Source organism: Gasterosteus aculeatus, chromosome 21 (genome assembly GCF_964276395.1).
Source record: "Gasterosteus aculeatus chromosome 21, fGasAcu3.hap1.1, whole genome shotgun sequence".
Taxonomy (NCBI): Eukaryota; Metazoa; Chordata; class Actinopteri; order Perciformes; family Gasterosteidae; genus Gasterosteus; species Gasterosteus aculeatus.
The window spans coordinates 14719008-14739350 of NC_135708.1; the positions used below are offsets into that span (position 1 = coordinate 14719008).

General features: G+C 45.1%; 1 protein-coding gene across 6 annotated transcripts in view; it reads left to right on the top strand.

The window, feature by feature from the left end:
• Positions 1–19005, top strand: part of sema5a (sema domain, seven thrombospondin repeats (type 1 and type 1-like), transmembrane domain (TM) and short cytoplasmic domain, (semaphorin) 5A) — a 92785-nt gene extending 73780 nt beyond the window's left edge. For 2 of the 6 annotated variants that reach the window (XM_040167025.2, XM_078096556.1), the window contains exons 16-22: positions 1785–2010; positions 9269–9478; positions 11579–11749; positions 11953–12108; positions 13695–13739; positions 14211–14425; positions 17162–19005. In XM_040167025.2, coding sequence (XP_040022959.2) covers positions 1785–2010; positions 9269–9478; positions 11579–11749; positions 11953–12108; positions 13695–13739; positions 14211–14425; positions 17162–17281 — 1143 coding nt within the window. In that variant the 3' untranslated portion in view covers positions 17282–19005. Of the gene's footprint in view, positions 1–1784; positions 2011–9268; positions 9479–11578; positions 11750–11952; positions 12109–13694; positions 13740–14210; positions 14426–15762; positions 15930–17161 lie in introns of those variants that run through there. The other 4 variants (XM_040167027.2, XM_078096557.1, XM_078096558.1 and 1 more) reach the window with 4 other exon arrangements.
• Positions 19006–20343: the final 1338 nt, after the last annotated feature.

The following is a 20343-nucleotide window of genomic DNA, read 5'->3' on the forward strand; positions in this document are numbered from 1 at the left end:
CTGAGACTTTGACTGAGGTTTAGCATCAAACCCACTAATTATCTCCTCGGCCCTCTGCATTGACTCTAATCCTCAGAGAATGCAGGAAGAAACGCTTACCAGACAAGGCTCATTAAACATTTAGTGTGTTTGGCCACCATCAACCATTCACAGAACAAACACAGACAGATCGTTTGCCTCTTACCCCTCTTCGTGCCATGTGATGCTTCACTTTCTTTCTTTTTTGCTCCATAGGCAGCTGCGAGACGCTGAGGTTGGCTTTTTTTTTTTTCCTTTTTTTTTCTCCTTTCCTTTTTATTATTGGCTGATAATCCCAGATTGCGTGCTGGCCTGTGAAGTGTGATGTTGTTAAATATTAATGTCCGGAGATGATTACCGCGCTGGATGTGAGTGAGACAGGAAGTGCGGTGGAGGTGACACCCTCATTCATCACGGGGCCCCGAACAGAATCTAAATCCTTCCTGTGTTTTTAACCTTGGTACCCTGGGGGGGAGAGAGGGGGGAGGAGGAGGAGGAGGCGGGGGGGGGGGGGTGGGGGGAGTGGACAGAAACCAGGGTGGATATGGAGCGACACAGAGGGACGAAGTGGACGCATGGAGGCAAAAAGAAACTAGGAGCGAGGGAGAAAAGGAGCTGACGCAAGAGAAGTTATGATGAGGAAGAGGGGGAAATAAATATGAAGATGGATGGGTGGCTGGAGAGCGAGAGAACAAGAGAGAGCTTTAAAGAGGAGGCGAGTAGGTGAAAGATAGACCTGCACACTGTATAATGTATAGTGGTCCTCTCCTCACTTGACCTGTCAGCCGATCTTATGCGACAGGCTGACGGATTGCAGAAAGAAACTCTTATCTTATTTTGTCAAGGTTTGGCAGTCACTCAAGGCCTATTCAGCATAAATAAACACACGCTGAGGAAAATGACCCCCCCACCCCCCTCTTTTGTGCTGTCATTTTCTCCATACACACCACTACCTCCATCCCCTTATTATATTAGCATGGCACAAACAGGGTCTGATCTACCTCCTACCCACCTATCAGCATCCTGAGTGTGGACCAGAGCTATCAAATACAGCACCACGGAAGATTCTTTTAAACATCTCATCCAAATAAAAGTTGGTTGGGAGAAGTAGGGGCGAGATATATATACCTATGAGACTCACATATCATACCGTTGGTGCCTCTGCGTTGCATTTTTTCATTTTTATTGCCGGGCTTTCAAAGCTAGATGCAGAGAGGAGGAAGAGTTGCCATTATTTTGCTCCTTCTCTATCCCACATCCTCCACTTACCTTCTCCTCTCCTCCATCCTTTCCCGTTGGTTATGAATTAACTTGATGAATGACCTTTTTTTTTCCTGCCTGGGTGGTTTGTTGGCCTCCTGCAAGTGGCCTAAAGATAATGCCTCCTTAGGAAGTGCATGCGGGCAGAATGACAGGTGTGTTGGGACGAGGCAAACATTGCTTAGTTGGTTTCTGAGGGGTATTTGGGGGGATGAGCGGTACAGGATGTGGCAGCACACAGTGGGGTAAACCAGGCAGAACGGGAATCAAGAGGCTCTTAAGGATGAAGGATGATGAAAGCCTTTAAAAAGAGTTGTTTATTCCCTCATAAAGAATGTCATTTTGTATCAGTCACTTTCAAAAGCCATGATCCTGCCCATTATTATGCTTGGAAAAGACATCACGCACTTCTTTCCGAGCTTGTCACGTTTAATTCTTGCTGTAATGATGCGGTGATCCGATGATGAACGAGTGAAGCTAAATGACTGTCTTGTCTCTGATTGCAGGAGTACCAGTCATGCAACACGCTGCCGTGTCCTGACCTAAAGAAGACCACGCCCTGGACCCCCTGGACGCCCGTGAACATCTCGGACAACGGCGGGCACTACGAGCAGCGCTTCCGCTACACGTGCAAAGCTCGCATCCCGGATCCCAGCCTGCTGGAGGTGGGCAGGCAGAGGATCGAGATGCGCTACTGCTCCAGCGACGGCTCCACCGGCTGCTCCACTGACGGTGAGGGGCAGAGCGGAGGAGAGTGGGCGATGGTTAAGGATGGTTATTGGCCCCTTCGCCTCAAGCCATTCCTTCTACGTGTCTGTTTTCGGGTTGTTGGTCGGATCTCTCTCTCCTTCCTCTTCAAAGTTTCGTCCTCTCTGTCCCGAAAAGGCAAACAAAAAAACTAAACAGCGCCACCTCAAACCGCCTCTCGTCTCTGTGGTCTCGTCTTCCCTCGGCTTTATCAGAAGATCAAAGCGCCAGACTTGTTAATAAACTTCCAATCCACAAAGCGGATCGGCAGTTTGAAAAGTAATTTCAGAGCTCTCTCACACCCGCACACACACCGAGGCGCGCACAGAGTTCAATTATTGTCTCGCTAAGAAGCACAAACACACCGCTCTTTATCCACCATCGCACATGTTCCCTTCTGCCCGTGTGCGCACCACACACAGCCACTCCCCTGGAGAATTAAGAGCCGTAAACGTCTGTACAAGCAGGCTACTAATTGACAAGTTGTTTACGTTGTCAAGTGGAAGGATGCATATTAGGGGGGAGAGAAGCGGGGTGGCATAACACCCCAGGGGAGACATAAGATGCATCCGTTTAAAAGTTTGTTCGTGGCGCTTTCAGTTCCTGGAGCCACGATGTGCCGGCCTCTTAACTGTGACTTCCCGTGTGTCTCCGGGTGGTCCCTTTTAATACGCCGCTGTGGTGTCACACGCCTGGCCCTAATGTACAATACCAGTGGGGTTTCCTCTCTTTTGATATCACTTGGGATTATTCATCACGGCCTTTCCTCGTGCGTCTGAAGGGGTTTTCGGTGAGCGCGCTGCTGGCAGGAACAGAGGAAACCGTGACTGGACACTCAAAGCCGCCAGAGTACTGACAGCCCTCCGTCCAAGACGTTATTAATGAACAAAGACGTGAGCTTTGAATAGTTCTCTCTTTTCTTCTGACTAGTGGGTGACACAGTGCGTTGTTTCATTAGAGGTTGTCACCACAAGCCTGACTTCAGATTAGCTTTGGTGCTAATTAGACCGATTGAAAAGCGTTGGCTGCAAGGTTCGCCGCTCACGGTTGGGTGTCTGTGTTGGTTGGTTGCACTCGCGCGTTTCATCTAGATGACTATCCTGCAGGCAATATTGCGGAGCGTGGCTTGTGAGAAAATATATGTTATGTGAAATCTAGAATATGTTCAATTTCTTTGAATGTCACTCCAGTTGCAAAGCAGCACAGCACAAGTAAAACATACCTGTTGGTGTACGTGTGTACTCCCCTGCACTTACATCACGTTGATTGTTCATCAAAAGGATTCTTCTTCTCTGTGGAGTTTTAGACCATGACGATTGAAAAAAGAAAAGAGGATGGAATCCCGTGATCCCTTTCTTCATTTGAGCCAGTCGGGATCCATCTGCGGAGCGCCGTTGTGTGTGCGTGTGTGTGTGTTGGCCTGTTCTGTGAGTGTTTTCTTCTAATATGTGCATGCTCGCAGGTGTGTGTGTGTGTGTGTTGGCCTGTTCTGTGAGTGTGTGTGGATCTTTTCTTCTAATATGTGCATGCTCACAGGTGTGTGTGTGTGTGTGTGTGTGTGTGTGTGTGTGTGTGTGTGTGTGTGTGTGTGTGTGTGAATACACCGGTATCCGATTTGTCCTCCTACCGAGAATCCAGCTGCCGGTACGTCCCGCTGCAGTCTGTCTCTCGCGTGCACAGCAAAGAAAGGTATTCAACCCCTCATTAAAATCCCATCAAGACGGTAAACAGGTCGATACCCCAAATTGCTGCAGAGATTGCATGGGTAATGTTGAATTTTAGTGTGTAATCCCCTTACTTGACTTATGTGGTTGTGTCGTATGAATGTGTTCATTTGTGCAAAGACTGTATGCATTTTTTTAAATGGTGCCAAACATCTTAGGCGATCAGGGTTGGAGACTTTTCGCATCTCCCTTCAGCCGTCCTTTTTGTTTTGATGCAGGTGCGTGAACTTTAAAATACTGAACTTTTCGCTGCCTCGCCGTCGCTCTGATGTCGCTCCCCCGCTACTCAATAAAAAGCCCCCCTCTGCCCCGCCGTCTTAAATCTCCTACATCTCTCCCTGCGCAGGCAGAATGTCACCATGTTTGTAGCTCGGAGCATCAAAGCTATCAGATCTACCTGACATTTGACGGATTGGATTGGATTCTGAGACATGGCGCATGTTATTGACAAACACTTGGAAGTTTCATCTGTGAAGCGCAGATATGGAGAAATAAATCCCCCTGCCGATCGAGAGAATAAATCAATGTTTGAGATATGTTGGCAACTTTTTCAACCTCTGGCCACAATCTCTTTTTCTTTGTGTCTCCCATATTAAGATCTCTATCTGTCTTTATTATGAGTTGTATTAGGAATATAGGACTTAACCAAGCATTTACAGTGAGGTTTTATACAACATACTGACTTGTTTCACATCAGTGGTCATAGCTTAATGATAGCGATGAGTTAATTACTTCATATCCTCCGTGATTTAAAGACCTATCTTGTCGTGTACACCCGATCATTAGTCTTGGAGCAATTGGCGCAAATTTTCCCTTTTCATCACGTTTTACATCCCTGAATGAATTAAACAAAGATTTGATATTAAATAATATTGCGTTGATAGTTGTTGATGTTAGACATCCATATAGCAATTTATTAAACATGCCTTTCCTTTTCCTGCCCATGTTGTGACTCTTCTGTTCACTAAACAATACAGTGTTAATAAAAACATGTTGTATTGCTGGGGGGCTTAAACAAGACATTTGCATGCGTCCTACTCTCCATTTTGCACACTGCCATCATCATATTTGTTTCTCTATAGATTGCACAAACAGGAGACCTCTGCAGAATGAATGTTACTGGCATAGTTCCCGCTCTGGATGCGAGGCTGCATCCCTTAAAGTTGTGTGGTCAAGATTCAACGATTGGAGGTGGACTCTGTTGAACAATGGAGTTTGGTTGTAGAGTTAAAACATCCATCATCCAGCTTCAAAGGGGAACTGTAGTGAATGAGCCTCAAGCCCCGTAAAGGCGCGCTGCGACGACATGCTCGACTCTGTCAAGGCCTTATTTCTTATTAATATTTCACTTTGACACTGCACGTCCTTATGCAGCCAGCAATACAGGCAGCAAGGGTGAAAAAGATTGGATAAACAGTCTATATATAGACTGACAAACTCTACTCGTAACTGGTTTTACGATGCAGAAGCAGTAAAATCAACCTTTAAAAAAGTATTCCCTCCCCCCATTTACATCTCACACAAACCGAAGCAGACACATTGAGGGGAAAGAAAGCACTGGAAAGATAGAAGAGATTCCTGCAGGAGACAGCGAGTGTGTAATTTTGCCGGCTTGTGACAGTGAGTGATGGCTTCATCTTTTCTTTTTTTTTTTACCCAGGGAGAAACGGTGGACTGTCAGCGGCTCGATGTGTTTCACTTCACGCTGATCCCGTATCAAGGCCGCAGCCTCCTCGTGGGCAACAGATTAATTTCTCCTGCACGGATGTCACGAGCCGACACCGAGTAGACGCGGGACAGTGTTGAGGGAGGCCTCTGACGGATGGCAACCATCCTTATTGTCTCTCTCTATCTCTCTCCTCCCTCACGCGGGGCTCTCTTTGTCTCTGTGGGACTTCTCACAGTCCATCAAGGAAGAGGCAGATGCAGAAGAAGTTTGGTAAATGAGTGAATTTAAAACACGTCTGGTCCCCGGTGGAATGTATCTTTGTAATTAGATACTAAACAGAAATGTCTTCCGATTATTTGACGGTGACAAAATACTTCTTCGAGCTGTGGTTTTTGTCATGAATAGTATGATAATGTTACATGGAGGGCGGTCAGCTGACTGATTCGGCTTTGAGCCGGTCTCTGGATTCTGTTGATCAATCTGATTGTCCCCCTGCTGTGGAAGGCGATCCACCACAGTGAACATTTAGTTATTTTCTGGTCAAAGTCGTATTTGCTGCGGGGGACGCGTTTTAAAACTCTCCTTCTTGCCGCATTCAGGGGTGAATCAGTCAGAAGCTGAAAAGGCGAGCAACGCTTAATTAAAATGACAGAAAAATCCATGGATGATGTGAAAACAATAACGTGGGTTCGGATGTTTGTTGCATTGGAAGCTTGCTGGTTTTTGCCGCTGACTAAATATAACTTTGGATGAGTCAGTCGGCAGTGACGGAGACGTTATGTGAGTTGAAGTTCTTACCCTCGAATTGCAACGCTGCACCAACGTTTAACCTCCTGCAAATCTGTTTCATAACAGTAAAACCAGCGAACGCAACAGCGTAAATAAATATAGCTGAATCTGACAGTAGTTCTGATATTGTGCTTTGAGTCCTTGGGTTCTTATGAGCACAGACATCACAGACACACAGTGAATCGAACTCCTTCACCACAATAAATCTCTGCAATCAAACGAGCAAGCAGAGGACACTGAAAGTGAAGGAAGGGCCTTAAATCCTACTTTTCTAAACCTCTCACTGAATTAATGAAACATCCTGTAAAACGCATACCTGGGCTCACATCAGGTCAACATGAACATCGTTGTTATTCTCGTGCGCTTGTGTCTCTGTGCATTCATCCCAGGTTTTGTTTGCACCTTTTACAAAGTTTAGGTCTTTTGTCTCTTCCATGAGAACGTCCCCCGGGAGAGTTTCGTAGACCTTAGAACAGCTCAGGGAGCAACGTGCCATTAAGCCGGGCACCAGTGATGCAAAAGGAGCCATGCACTTTTAAGATTTAAATACAGAGTTTATGTACAAACACACATATTTGCAGGGTCTCTGCTGATTTGATAAGGAAAGTGGAGGAGAAGGAGAAGGGAGGGAGGAAGAGTAATGGAGACAAAGTGTGCAGTTTTGAATCTAGGAAAATCTCTCCTGTCTGTCCGACTGAGAGCGGATTTGTCTCTCCGGCTTGCAGACGTCATCTCATCTCCCATCTATCGTTCTTTTTCCAGCCTCTTTTTTTTACAGTTGCCTCAGGTGTACATTCGATTGCACGGAATTGCATTTCCCTGTGGCCTCGTAGGGTCCCTGTCCCTCTTTTTCCACACATACGTTTGAATCTTTTTTGTTGCTTTCACACACACAGAAGTTCAAACATTTTGTTTACAGCGTATTCCGCCTTTGAGGATGGTGTGAGGTTTGGGGCGAGGAAAGGGAGGAGGGGACTCCTTTCATGTCCTAGTTTCTTCGCGGCGGGGACTATTTTGCCGTCCTTTCGAGTCTTGGCTTGGGCCGAGCTCGCCAGGAGAGGGAGGGGGTTGAATTCTGGCCCGGCCGTGTGCGGTTGAAAAGGGAGGGCTGCATGCTGTGTGTTTTGTGGGAGGGCGACGGCACGAACACAAACCAGAGAGCGGTCCACGGTATTTGCATAGTGGGCACCGGTGTACGTAAAGTGTTTGTGCACGCGTGTGTGTGTGTGTGTGTGTGTGTGTGTGTGTGTGTGTCTCGTCTGATGTGTTTGCTTTTTGAGTGTACGGGGGCTGCGGATGAAGGCTTCGGGTCACAGCGGCGAGGGGGAGCTCGTCCGTGCCACCGCCTGCTCAGAATCGACAAAGAGCGAAGGAGCCTCGACGGGCCTGTCGGCACTCGCGCCGGCTTGATGGTTGGGGGGGAGAGAGGGGGAGGTCGGGCCGGCACGCTACCAAGGTCGCCCGTAGTTATGAAGAGGTGGAGGGTTTTCGGCGAGGTAAACACGCCGCTGTTCCGTGAGAATACAAAGCAGCAGCAGCGCGCTAACTGTCAGTGAAAAGAACACGCCGACAAAACCAACGAGGCCGGGTTGGAGGACAGGAGGGAGAAGCAGGGGGGGGGGCAGCGACATAATGTGAAAGAAGGTTAATGGGAAAGATAGACAGAGAGGCAGAGAAGGGTAAAGAGAGGCTGTGAGCATAATAGATGAGATAGTGAAATAACAAAATACAGATCAGAGATTATAGAAGCAGACAAAATGGAAGGTCAATGGGTTTACATTAAGGGCCCAGATGTGATTCGGCTATTGGTTTCCACACTCCAAAATGCTCTTTCCTCTTTCCTATAAAGACAAATATAGATAGACGTGGCAGAGTGGCGCAGAGTGTTTAATGACATGAAGCAGAAGCTGCATAGACACACAATAAAGACCACTGCCAAAAAAAAAGTAGATAAAAGTCTGGTTTGTTGAGTGAGTGACTCATTGGAGAAGTGCTCGGTGATTTCATCTAGTTATTATCATTTACTCTAACAGATTAGTTCACTCTCTTCGTTTAAAATGGCCAAAAATCTCTCCTCGCCCCTTTCTGCTCATTTCCCCAGCATTGATTAATGCGCGCAGTAATTACAGCGTAATAGAAATGACGGTTTCATATTTCATTAGGAATATTCTGTCCGACTTGTTCCAGATGAGTGCACACAGATTAGTGGACTGATTTTGTTTGACGAGGGGGAACGTTTCATGTTGAATGCATCTTTAGAGACTGAGAAGAGAGAATTAAATGATGGATGACATCAGTGCCATTCATTTTTGACAGCATCAACGTGGTATCTGTCCATCCGTCTAGGTACTGATTGTAAATAGTTACTTAACTTAAGTGATTACGCTTAATACATATACTTAAAAATACTTTTACACTGACAAGATGTATTGTGTTGATGGAAGATCAACATGCTATGATGTCATCACAGTGACAAGGCCAATCTTCAGATCTTTGGTATGCATTTTCTATGTTTTACATCATGCCAACAGTTGCTATTTAACACTAAAAGTACTGCTTAGGCTGAATCTGGAATGTCATACTACAGGTATTTGGTATTAAACCGAAACTTTGGCCTGATGGCGACACAAAAGTTAAAGGTTCAAGTTAAGACAGTAAATCCTAAATGAATCCAATCATCCAATTATTGTTGAGTATTCAAAACCACAAATTGAAAAGAAAATTAAACTACATCCACTTGGAACCATAAATTAGCAAAATCACATCCAATTGTTTCTGAAACATTTAAGTAAAATATAATTTGATAACCCGACAGTGAACATAATGTTCCAACAGGTGATTTTTAATCAAATCCTAATCGCTTTGCAGCACAGATCACTTAACAGCCGAACATAACACTCCAGAGTCAAATCTCAACAGCGATGCCGGTCAGGGAGGACAAGTATTATCCGCTTCACGGGAAGTGAAGGCTTAATGCTGAGAAAAGCGAGCGATACCACAGACATTCAGCAGAAATAGCTCTGACAAAAATCCACGTATTGTCTCGATCTACTCACCACAGGAGAGGTGCTTCGTCTCGGGAGAATCTCAGGCCACGCGATGAACGGCGGCTGGTCGTCCTGGAGCTCCTGGTCCCAGTGCAGCAGAGACTGCAGCCGGGGAATCCGCAGCCGCAAGAGGACCTGCAGCAACCCGGAGCCCAAATACGGAGGTCAGACCTGCTTGGGTCCAGCGCAGGAGTACCAAGAGTGTAACGTCACTCCTTGTCCCGGTGAGAAATCTGCGCCATTAACACGTTTACGAGCCAGTTTTAGAGGCGAAAAAGAAAATAAGAATATTTGCAAGGCTGGAAGTCATTGAGATGGCCAGCTGTCGTTGTCACGCGCACATAGATAATAACATACTCCTCCACATCATACTAAAGATATTGGTTTCCCGTGATCAATGGACGAGGGGGTAACGGGACTAAATTACTTCAAATCATCAGGAAAACACAAAAGAGATCAGTTCCAGATAAGAGGTCTAACAAAGACCCTAATTTGCACCAGAAATCAAAGAGACAATCCCCATGGCGATCCAGTATGTAATTACATTGCAGGGTAATTATGCAGCCGGCTATGGGAGGCCTTGTTCTGTTGTGAAAAGCCCCTTAGACAATGCATTTTCAACACTGCTCTAGTGAAAGGCTGAAGGAGGAAGGTTTCCAATTAAAAGAATACTCTGTCTGACTAAGGAAGCAAGCTGTCTAAATGGAAATCCAATGCCTAGTTTGCCATAAAGCACACCATAGTATCCTGCACGGGCGCCATGCAGAGAAGCAGCAAACGTTATCGTAGATGATCTTTAATCAACCCTTTTTCGGAGTGGAGCAAGAAGCATCTCACAAAAAGCCCGCATCTGCATGTCATCTCCCAGCCGCCGCAATTAGTCTTCATAACTGCTGCCGCGGCGTAACCAAGCAAAAAAATTTTAAAAAGCCACCGAGGGTGTGCAGCCATTGACACAATTTCTACAGACGGTTAATTCGCTCTGTGAAAGTGCAATCCCGCTCGCCAACAGTTTGAGTTCGGCCCCTTAACACGCTGCAGCTGTTATCGGCCGCACGCACAGATGAAGTCTCTGGATCTAAGAGCATCCGAATTGCTTTGTTCGGGGGGGAAAAAGCTCTGCCTGTGTGGTTGCCACTAATATTCCCCGTGAGTATAATGTAGAGTGAATGCGCTTTGATTTTCCCTGCCCCACATCACTATGCTAATGCGTGTAGTACACCTATTCTGGGATGTTGACTGTAATAATACCAAATCTACAGTTGCGTGTTGATGAACAACCCCGCACTTCTGCTCCCCTCAAAGGAATGGACTTAACCCAGCGGGGGAGTAGTTATGAATACTGATGAGTACTCAATTAGCACCCCTGTGAAAGTGAGACATTGCACTGAGGCAAGCTGACCGTGCTGGTCTTTGCTAATCCAGTGCTTTTTAAAACGTGAGGAGAAGGTGTTTCCGCCGCCGCCGCCCCGTCTGTTTTGGAAACGCGTCCGCGCCCCGAGATGAGACGATCCGTCATCGAAGGCCGGGAATCGACTCATGTGTCGCTTTGCGATAAAGAAATTACACGACAAGATGAGAAAAAGCGGTCGGCAACTTTCAAATTACGTGCACTGTGCTGCCAGCCGTCATTAGGTCTTTAACGGCAATTCTCAAGTGGTTCCGAAAAGGTAATATTTCTCTGCCACAATCAAGTAAAGTTTTAGCGACACGGTTGGCAAAAGGATATTTCCCTATGTTGCAAATTCACGGCCAAAGATTCCCACCATTTTATTGTTCTTTTTCCTCCCCTCTTTTAAGTTACTCCCTTTCTCTCTCTCTCTCTCTCTCTCTCTCTCCTCATCTATTTTACGGCCATCACCGCATACATTTGCGAACCACAACAAAGGCAGATTGTGATGCCTCATTTATCTTTATTAATCGGAGGAGACGGTGTTGAGTTGGCGGACGGGGGTCAGGCGCTCGGTGTAACAGCTGGTTGAAGCACTCTTCCTGTCATTTCAGAAACACTTTACGCACACACACACGTCTCCAAATGGCTTCGTATTCCTGCGTCACGCACCGCTGTTTGAAATGGCTCGGAATGACTTCCACTCATCACTCGACGTTCAGAGGAAATTGTGTTTTCAAATGACCTGGAACATACATTTTAGAAAACACAAAAGCGCACATTATGGGGAAAATTCTCCCGGGAAAACAAGAAACTTTGAAATCTACTGACCTGTTTCCTGCATCCATAACAGGGCTTTTTTTTTTTTTTACAAGAATCATTCAGTTTTGTGAGCAATAGTTTAAAGAAAATGACCCCGATATCCTTGATTTAGTGGACGGCAGCTGGTCGTGCTGGTCTTCATGGTCCAAGTGTTCTGTGACGTGTGGAGGGGGACACTACATGAGGACGCGCACCTGCAGCAACCCCCCGCCAGCTTACGGAGGGGACATCTGTCTAGGCCTGCACACTGAAGAGGCACTGTGCAACACACAATCCTGTCCAGGTAAACACACACACACACTCACCTCGGTGATAAGTAGCTTCGGGCCTTGACCCGGCCGCCAATCCATCCCAGGTCCAACCTCTTATTTTCTTTAGTCTCATGCATGACTAAGATGCAGCTGAGGGGGGGGGTCACGCCACTCATTACACACGGACACACACTTCACAAGGCTGCGAGATAAACCGCCTGTCTGCATTTCCCAGAGAGCTGGTCCAGCTGGTCGGCGTGGTCCCACTGTGACTCCAACGGGGCCCAGATGCGCGTGCGTCACTGCGACGTCCTGTTTCCCACCGGTAACCAGTGCTCGGGAAACAACAGCGAGAACAGGCCGTGCTCCCCAGACTCAAATTTTATACCAGGTGATCTTTCGCACACACTCACACGTATAAAGCTGCCTGCGCGTCTGTGCAAAAGCGGCTTCTCTTCTGAAATGTCTCGGCCACTCATGCATGACTTAACGCACACACACACACACACACACACACACACACTCCTGCTCCATCACCCACCACCATATGCCCTCAGCGGTAATTCAGTCGCTTTCCAGGAATCCCGTGATAATGAAACACATAAGTGATCCCTCTAAGGGGCTGGTATCAGGTCGGAGGTCAGGTTCAGCGGCAGGGCAGCACTTTGGGGAAAGGTAGGGAGAGTGTCTCTTCCTGAAGGACTCCCGAGTGCGGCAAGTGATTACATGCAGGAGTGAACCCGGGTGCTTCACTTAAGGACAGTCCCCCTCCCGACTAACTCCGACTACCTTGCTGCAATATTAGTTTCATTACGAGTGTAAAAACCACTTACACAAGCAGTACTTTGGTCGTTCAAGTCTTTTTTTCTGTACTATTTCATCTCATCCAATTTCTTTGTGACGATTTTTCTTTTTATCATTTTCCCCCTAATAAGTCATTGTAGAGTTAAATGAAAAATTTGGAAACTTTTTCGGTTTATCTGTTAAGTGCAAATACAGTAACTGTGTGAGATACTTTTGTTCAAAATGATAATACAAGACAAAATCAACTTTATCAATTCCCTCCAGAGGAATTGAATAAACCTTAACCTGATTTCTTTTGCTTTTTGTTTAAATCTGTCCACTAGACATTAAACCAGCTACACCTAATAAGCATCACTTGTGTTTTTTTCTAAATAGAGTGCACCTCTTTGACCTCTTGCTCACATGAGAGCCATGATCTATATTATTTGATCTACTTTTCAAGATATAATAAATCTTGTAAAGGCTGAAATAAAAAGGGAATTCCAAAGTCGAAAAAGAAGAAATGTTCAGGTTACAGCTGCAGCGAAAAGCCTGTTGAACAGATGTTTAACTAAACTTTCTTAAAGAGTTTCTTAAAGTCCTTCTAAAAAAAAAAAAAACATACACACAGATATGTGACACAAAGAAATATTGATATGTATTCTTGGACTAGCGTGTCTTTATTGACAGCCAGTAGCGGATCACTGCCAACACAAGAAACGCTATAAAAGGCTTATAAATATTCTGAAAAAAAGACCCATAGTTCTTAAACTTTAAGAATCATTAGTTGTGGCTTCAGAATAAACATTTGATTAAAACAAAAATCTGTAACCTTTCCGTATTAATTAACAAGGATATAATAATTATGAAAAGCCTTCACAGGTCTTTATAGAATTACCCATTTGACATTACGCCTTATCATCCATCCCATTTAATGGGATAGGTAGTCCATTAAGGTTCATTAGATACGTCTTGTACTTCATTTCCTTTAATGAGAGCTGATACTTTTCATAAACCACTCCAGGTGCTACAGCCTTGATTAGCTTTTCAGGGTTTTCATGATAATCTGTTCCATATTGGGTACAGCTTTCATTTCCACACTTAACCTTCAAAGGTACGATTTCTCATGCTAACAGGGCTGCATGTGTAATGCACGTGGTGTTTAACCCTAATTCTGCTGCTGTTTGCCTTCAGAAGTCTCGATTGCACGCTCCAGTCAGGAGGAGAAGCTCTGTGGAGGTAATTGATGCGTTTTACATGTCGAATAACAACACTAAGATAAATGCACTTTACTTCTTAAATATGATTCACTCCAAAACTGAAGAAAACGACATCTTAAAGGGAGCACAAAAAACAATTATATTAGACTACCATTTTAATATCAGAATTATTCCCTTATTGCTAATTAAATCTGTGTGTATGTATATCATTTAAAGAATGAATTATTTTAAATATATAAATATACTCTTTTTTTCTTCTTATAGTTTTTTGCTGGCATCATACACTTTAATACACAATCAGAAGTAATAACGGATGAGAACAATACTGTAAATAAACAAGGTTGCATGTGAACAGAGAGTCAACGGTCTTCTATGGTGCAGGACACACCATCATCACCGTTCAAATTGCAGCCACAATTACTACTTTCCCTTGCGTGAACTAATGGAGGATTTACCTGCATCCTACTTCTCCCCCTCGCTTTCCTTCCAGCAGACTTTAACCTCCTCCACATGATCGCCGTCGGCCTCGGCAGCTCGATCCTCGGCTGTCTGGTTACCCTGCTGGTCTACTCGTACTGCCAGCGCTTCCAGCGGCAGTCCCACGAGGCCACGGTCATCCACCCCATTTCGGCGGCGCCGCTCAACACCAGCATCACCAACCACATCAACAAACTGGACAAGTACGACTCGGTGGAAGCCATCAAGGTCCGTGCACAGGGTTCCACCGCGGGTGACACTTGAGCTGATGTGCAGATGTGTAGACGCAAGGCAGCAGTTTGTAACATTTCCTCGCGGTTTGACCTTAATCGATGGATGTCACACTCTCGCGCCCCCCCCCCTCCTCCAGTGTCAGTTGTGATTAAATACACTTCTTACTGCATGACTCTCACTGTCACACCTCCTCCTTGCGTGCACTGACACTCTTAACAGACAGACAGGTGTGGGTACATCTTCTCTCCGCGTGCTCCTCTGCTGTGTGTCTCCGTGTGTGACTTTGTTCTGTGTCAGTGGTCATACGCTGCTTTCTCAAAACACGCTAATGCAATTACTAATCGGCGGGTGGGAAGGTAATCAGCCGAGATGCTCGGCACCTTCACATTTCCCCGCTTGGCTAGGTTGCTATTTCAAAACTGATTGCTCTAAACATCCCGTACAGCAGTTATTTATTAGCATTATTACTCGTAGAGCCCAAAAAGACAATGTCCACACACATAACATTCACCTCTGCAATGGCCTTCCGTTATTGATCAAGACGTTTCTCGTGGTAAACTTTTACATACATACACAAAGTAAAAAAACGCTTTACCCTCCAAGCTCTTTCACTTTGCTTCAGCCTCCTCCACATGAGGGGAAATGCAAAGCCATACACCGGTGGCTCAGGGTAGGGGGTTAAGGCGTAAATTGTTATTCGGTAAAGTTTTGCATTGAAACAGTATTATAACTTTTACTGCAGTGCTGATAAAGCTGCCATTTTTGGCAGGTTTTTTATTTGCTTGTGTTTGATCCTGTGAGAGGGAGTCTTTAAATTTAGACACATGTTAAAAACTAAGTGAATGCCTCGATCTCCGTTTGCAAAATCTACTTATCAGATATGAGAGTCCCACAAAGTGAGAACAGATCCTTTAGCTCGAGGCAAACATCTCTAAATATAATTTCATTGCAGAATAAAGGTGTGAGGAGCATTCATCTGTCATACAATTAGAGTCAGATGCATGGAGCACAATTCAGTTGGTGCAATTGCAAAGACAGGCGAATATAAATAAAGACAGACTGTGATGAAAAACAAAATCACTGTCTCATTTTCGGGAAAGCACATTCTACCTCCAACCCTGAGTCGCTGTGAGCCTCAACCGTTTTGTTGTTGCAGTAAATATTCAACAATCAAGTGTGCAAAAAGTATTTTGTTGTGTATTTCCAGGTGTGTAGTTCAGTGAAGTAGCTGAAGTACCATGTACAGCTACACGTTGACTGTTTTAGGCTGAGACAGAATATGGCCTCTGGGTTTCTTGGAGGATGATTCTTGCCCATTCCTCTCCTTGCAGCCAGATGTGTCGGTACTCTTGCCATTGGACGACCCGGCCATGCACCAGCCCCTCTCTGCTAACATGGGGGTGTCAATGCGTGGCCTGGAGATTTTCTACTAACCTCTACAACATCACGCCTCTCGATTCTCCCCCCCCCTCCCCTCTCCCACAACTCTTTGACCCCCCCCCGCCCAACCACCACTACTTCCTCCTCCTCCTCCCCACCGTGCCCCGCCCTTCCACTTCCTGTGGCACTTCCTGTGTTTGGCAGGTTGGAGTACAGACTCTAGTTTCTCTTTTTCTGCTCAGACCCCCTTCATCCCTCCGTCACCCCCCCCCCCACCCGCACCCTCAAACCTTTCTCCCACCCAGCTTGTGAGAAGGCAGTGTATCCTTCCTCTTTTTCTCCCCCCCCATTTGCATGTTTTCTTTTTTCCATGTTCGTCCTTCGTGTTTTTGTCCTCCGTTTTTTGTCGACAACGAAAAATCCACTTTTACGTTGTTTATTATGCTCCTCTGTTACCTCTATCGCTAATGTCACTTCCTTGATCAAGCGCATTTTGTTTACCGCACCAAAATTGCAATCCTTCTTCGGCCAAATAAAGAGGTTTAAAGCCGGAAAAGACAAAAGTCGATCATGCTAATAAAGCATTGTAAGCACAGCCGTTTAAACGCAGCGGCGGGGCCACCCGGGGAGACACATAACCGCCGCCGCCGGAGCTGCACTGGTGTTGATTGCGTTCCCTCTGTGTGCAAATCACATAATGGGAAGAAGGCAAAAAATATGAGGTTATTTTATATATTTCTTTTGTCCGGCACACTCGTTCCCCATCGGTGTCGGTTGGAAACATCCATCAACGGCAAATGCAGCATCATCAAGTGTTCAATTACACCGCCCCAAGGGACGCGGACGCGCACACACACTCGCAGGCTGCCTCTGAACGGATCCATTTGGCAAATTGCTGATGCTGTATTGAGCACCACATCAGAAGCTCATTCCATGTTTACTCCGTCACGTGGGGACAGCGAAGATACCCCCGAGGCCTCTTTCTTATTGTTTAACAGAAAGAGACTCGCTCTTGATCAATTGTTATGGCTTGGATTGTCCTAAAGGACCAACAACTGGAGAGCCATAAAAACCGCTGATGCCGGGTATTAGAGATGACAGAGGTGGACATACGCACATGCATCAAACAAATGTAGCCCCTGTGAAGCTCGTCATTTTTTCCCTGTTTGCAAACGCTTTTGACCTTGCTCTGTGAAATGTTTGTTTCATTCACTGAGCGGCCTCCCATTGATTTGTGTTGCTCCTCCTTTAGTTTTTTGGGCTAAATGGATTTGCTTTGACCTTGCTATCAGGGCTGAATAACCCTTTTATCCATACTGACTCTGCCTCTTGTTTCTTCCCCCCCCACAGGCCTTCAACAAAAACAATCTGATTCTGGAGGAAAGAAATAAGTACTTCAACCCACAGCTTGCTGGGAAGACCTATACCAACGCATACTTCACCGACCTCAACACCTACGATGACTATTAGGCCTCTATCTGGCAGTTCAGACTCACCACACCATAGCTGGGACACCAATCCTAATCATCCGTTTCGACCGTATTCTTTTTTTTTTTTGTGCTTTGTATTGAGATTCGTGACACCATGCGGGGGATATTGCCACTCTGAGACTCCATGGCAGCTGGGATGCGGTGAAAACACAGACACGCGGTGTTGCCAACAGAGTGAAATGCCCACTTTTCTCTCAGGTGCCTTGGGGCACACTCGGAGAGTTCAAAAATTCTGTGGGCTAACTTGCCTTGCCTCTCTGCTCGAGAAACTGACAACTGGAATTCCCAACGTGGACAAAAAGGGAAAAATATAACTCCACTCAAAGAGACTGGGAGACGTGATCCCCTTGAAGGTTTTCTGTGACGCCTCTAAAAACAGACCTGTATTTGTAACGATGGGAAATAACCACACAAAACCGCTTTGCATGACTTCATCTGATGTGTTTCCTCTGACGTTCTGTTTTGTTTTTTTGCATGGTTGATCGCATTCCAGGGTTTTGGAGACTCGCAAGCAGCATTTGATGTTTTGCTTTGATTCGGTGCTGGTTTGGTAAGTCATGAAACAAAGACTGTGCCGAAGGCTGATGGCTATTACCATTTAATGCTGCAGCGATCTACAGATGGATCAAGCCCACCCGAGTCCTAAAACCAGGATGTAGATATTTTAAATCTGTGGTTTGTCCACTTATTTTTTTTTGTCCAACGCTCTAGCAGCTAGCAGTTATTAGCGTACCATTTATTTTGCTTTCCCTTTTCTTTTTGTAATTTGTTTGCTTTTAAAAAAAAGGTGCATACGTTTTGTACAGAATGTTACGTTTGAAGCCTTTGTCGGTAGTTTTTCTAAATACATTTATTCAATGTCTTAAGTGTTTAAAAAGAATAAAACATTTCCTTTTGAAAAGAAAGAAAAAGTTTATGTGCATTCTGACAAGTAATCTGTAGTATTCATATCAGCCTTCATCAAGTTCAGTCTTTGTCAGCGTACTTTTTATATTTTTTGTAAAACAAAAAATAATGTTTTTGAATTTTGATAGTGTTTGCTATTCCTTTGGCTTCTGCATTAAATACTTAATTTGTGAGTCCATTACTGTACAGATGGAGCATAGCAAAGGCTTCTCTCCTGAACCCTTCTTTGAGATGAAAATCCATTCATCAAGTTGAGTTATTTCTGTTAAGAATGTGCAACCAAATATATGGTTGTTTGATAGTTCAGTTGCAACTAACTCTTTTTTAAGTTTGCTTTGTGTTCTGTGCATAAATTAAAATCTGCTTCGTACACAACAGACTTGTTATAAAGATTCATTTATAGAACATCTCATTCGCGGAGCTTTGATGCCCTCGGTCTTGATCTCTGCAGCTCTTTTAAGCGACTGAAAACACGCCTTCGGCCAGGTACAAGTGTGGGACACTTTACTCCTGTGTGGTTTTCTCCGACAACTTTAAAACCTTGATGTAACTCAAAGAAAGTATTGTTGTACCACAGCCGAGCACGCTGCACACCAGCACTCCGTAAATCACTCACAACTCCAGGTAATCCCGATACCTGACTTTTATAGGAGATTCAGCAAGCTTATCAGAAACACGATTCCATGCAAAAGTTAAACGCTTTGCTTTATCAGAAGGAGATGATGAATGTTTGTTGCTTTGCATCTATGACAAACATATAATTAATTTACTTAAATAAAGATGAAATGTGGCTATTAACTTCAGTCTTTGTTGTTGATTGATAACTATTATTGAATAAGAGCCAGTACGTAAAGTAAATATACCTCGTGCGAGTAGGTATCAGATCCACTTGCCCGACTGACCAAGCAGATAAAAAATTAATCAATAACAAAGCCCGAATGCCCGCGGGCTACCCGGCATCCCTGCCAGTCTACTCCAAGGTGCTGGAAAGGAAGGTTGAGCCCACAGTCGAACCACGGATTCGACTGATTCGATGTGATTTGAATATAAAATGCATTTACCGTGAATTGCTTTCTCCAAATGAGCCACGTTTCTCCGCGCACAGACAACCCTTGCGGCCATGCAGCAGTCAGGAGCGTTGTTAATTAGCGGCCCGTATACAGAAGCCGCTGAGTCGCAAACAAGGTGAGTGAGGCAGAGTGTTCCTGTCAGGCGGGTAACAGAGCGTAAACGACCCATTAAACCCTCCTTTTCCCTCTGGAGACCGGATTTTCTCTCATTCACACCGCTGTGCTCAAGCTGGCCTTTCAGAACCTCCTGAGCACATCTGTCCCCCGACCCCTCCTTCGGTCATCTAATATTAGCAGAAATAACCATGCATACCCCAAAATGATGTCGCCCAACTACCAATGCATTGGCTGTTATTATTCAAAGCCAGTTGCTAATCCTGCGAAAACTTTCCATCTCTTTGATGAAGGGAGAATTTTTTTTAAACTGATCGCTGAGTGTGGGACGAGATCCCCATGCAGGCAGCACAGTGAATTCTGAAAAAATGATTACCGGAGGAATATCCAGTGATGAATGTATGTTGTTTGTATGAGCTCTCGCATGAGAAGGGATGGATGAAGATGTTGACTAAACAACCCGAGGGAAGACCGATCAACAATTTATGAGCTATCATGAAAAGTTTCTTGCTGTAGAAAAATAACAGTGGATTACCAACGCCTGTCGTGCAGCGGAATCCGCAAACAGCACACCGTCATCTGTGCACAAACACACGCGATGAGACTCTTTGAATGAGAAACCCTTCACAGCGTTGCATGTGGCAGTTACACTCCCTCGGTTTCCACCTGCAGTCGAAGTGAAGCTCTGTGGATTTGCCACTGTTGTTACTATGGAGGATGTAAATAGACGATTCGTAGCGATCCCCCAAAGCATTATATCATCCTCTTAAGAATATTTTGTATGTTTTGAAGCAAACATTCCTTAATGCAGCTTCAGTCCAGATTACCATTGCTACGTATTCAAAGCAAACAGATGAGAGGTTTTTCAAAGCCTCTTTAATCTCTATAATGCTCTGGCTGCATGCCTGAAGATACATCATTTTTTTATTTCTGTGACATTTTAAATGTGTTT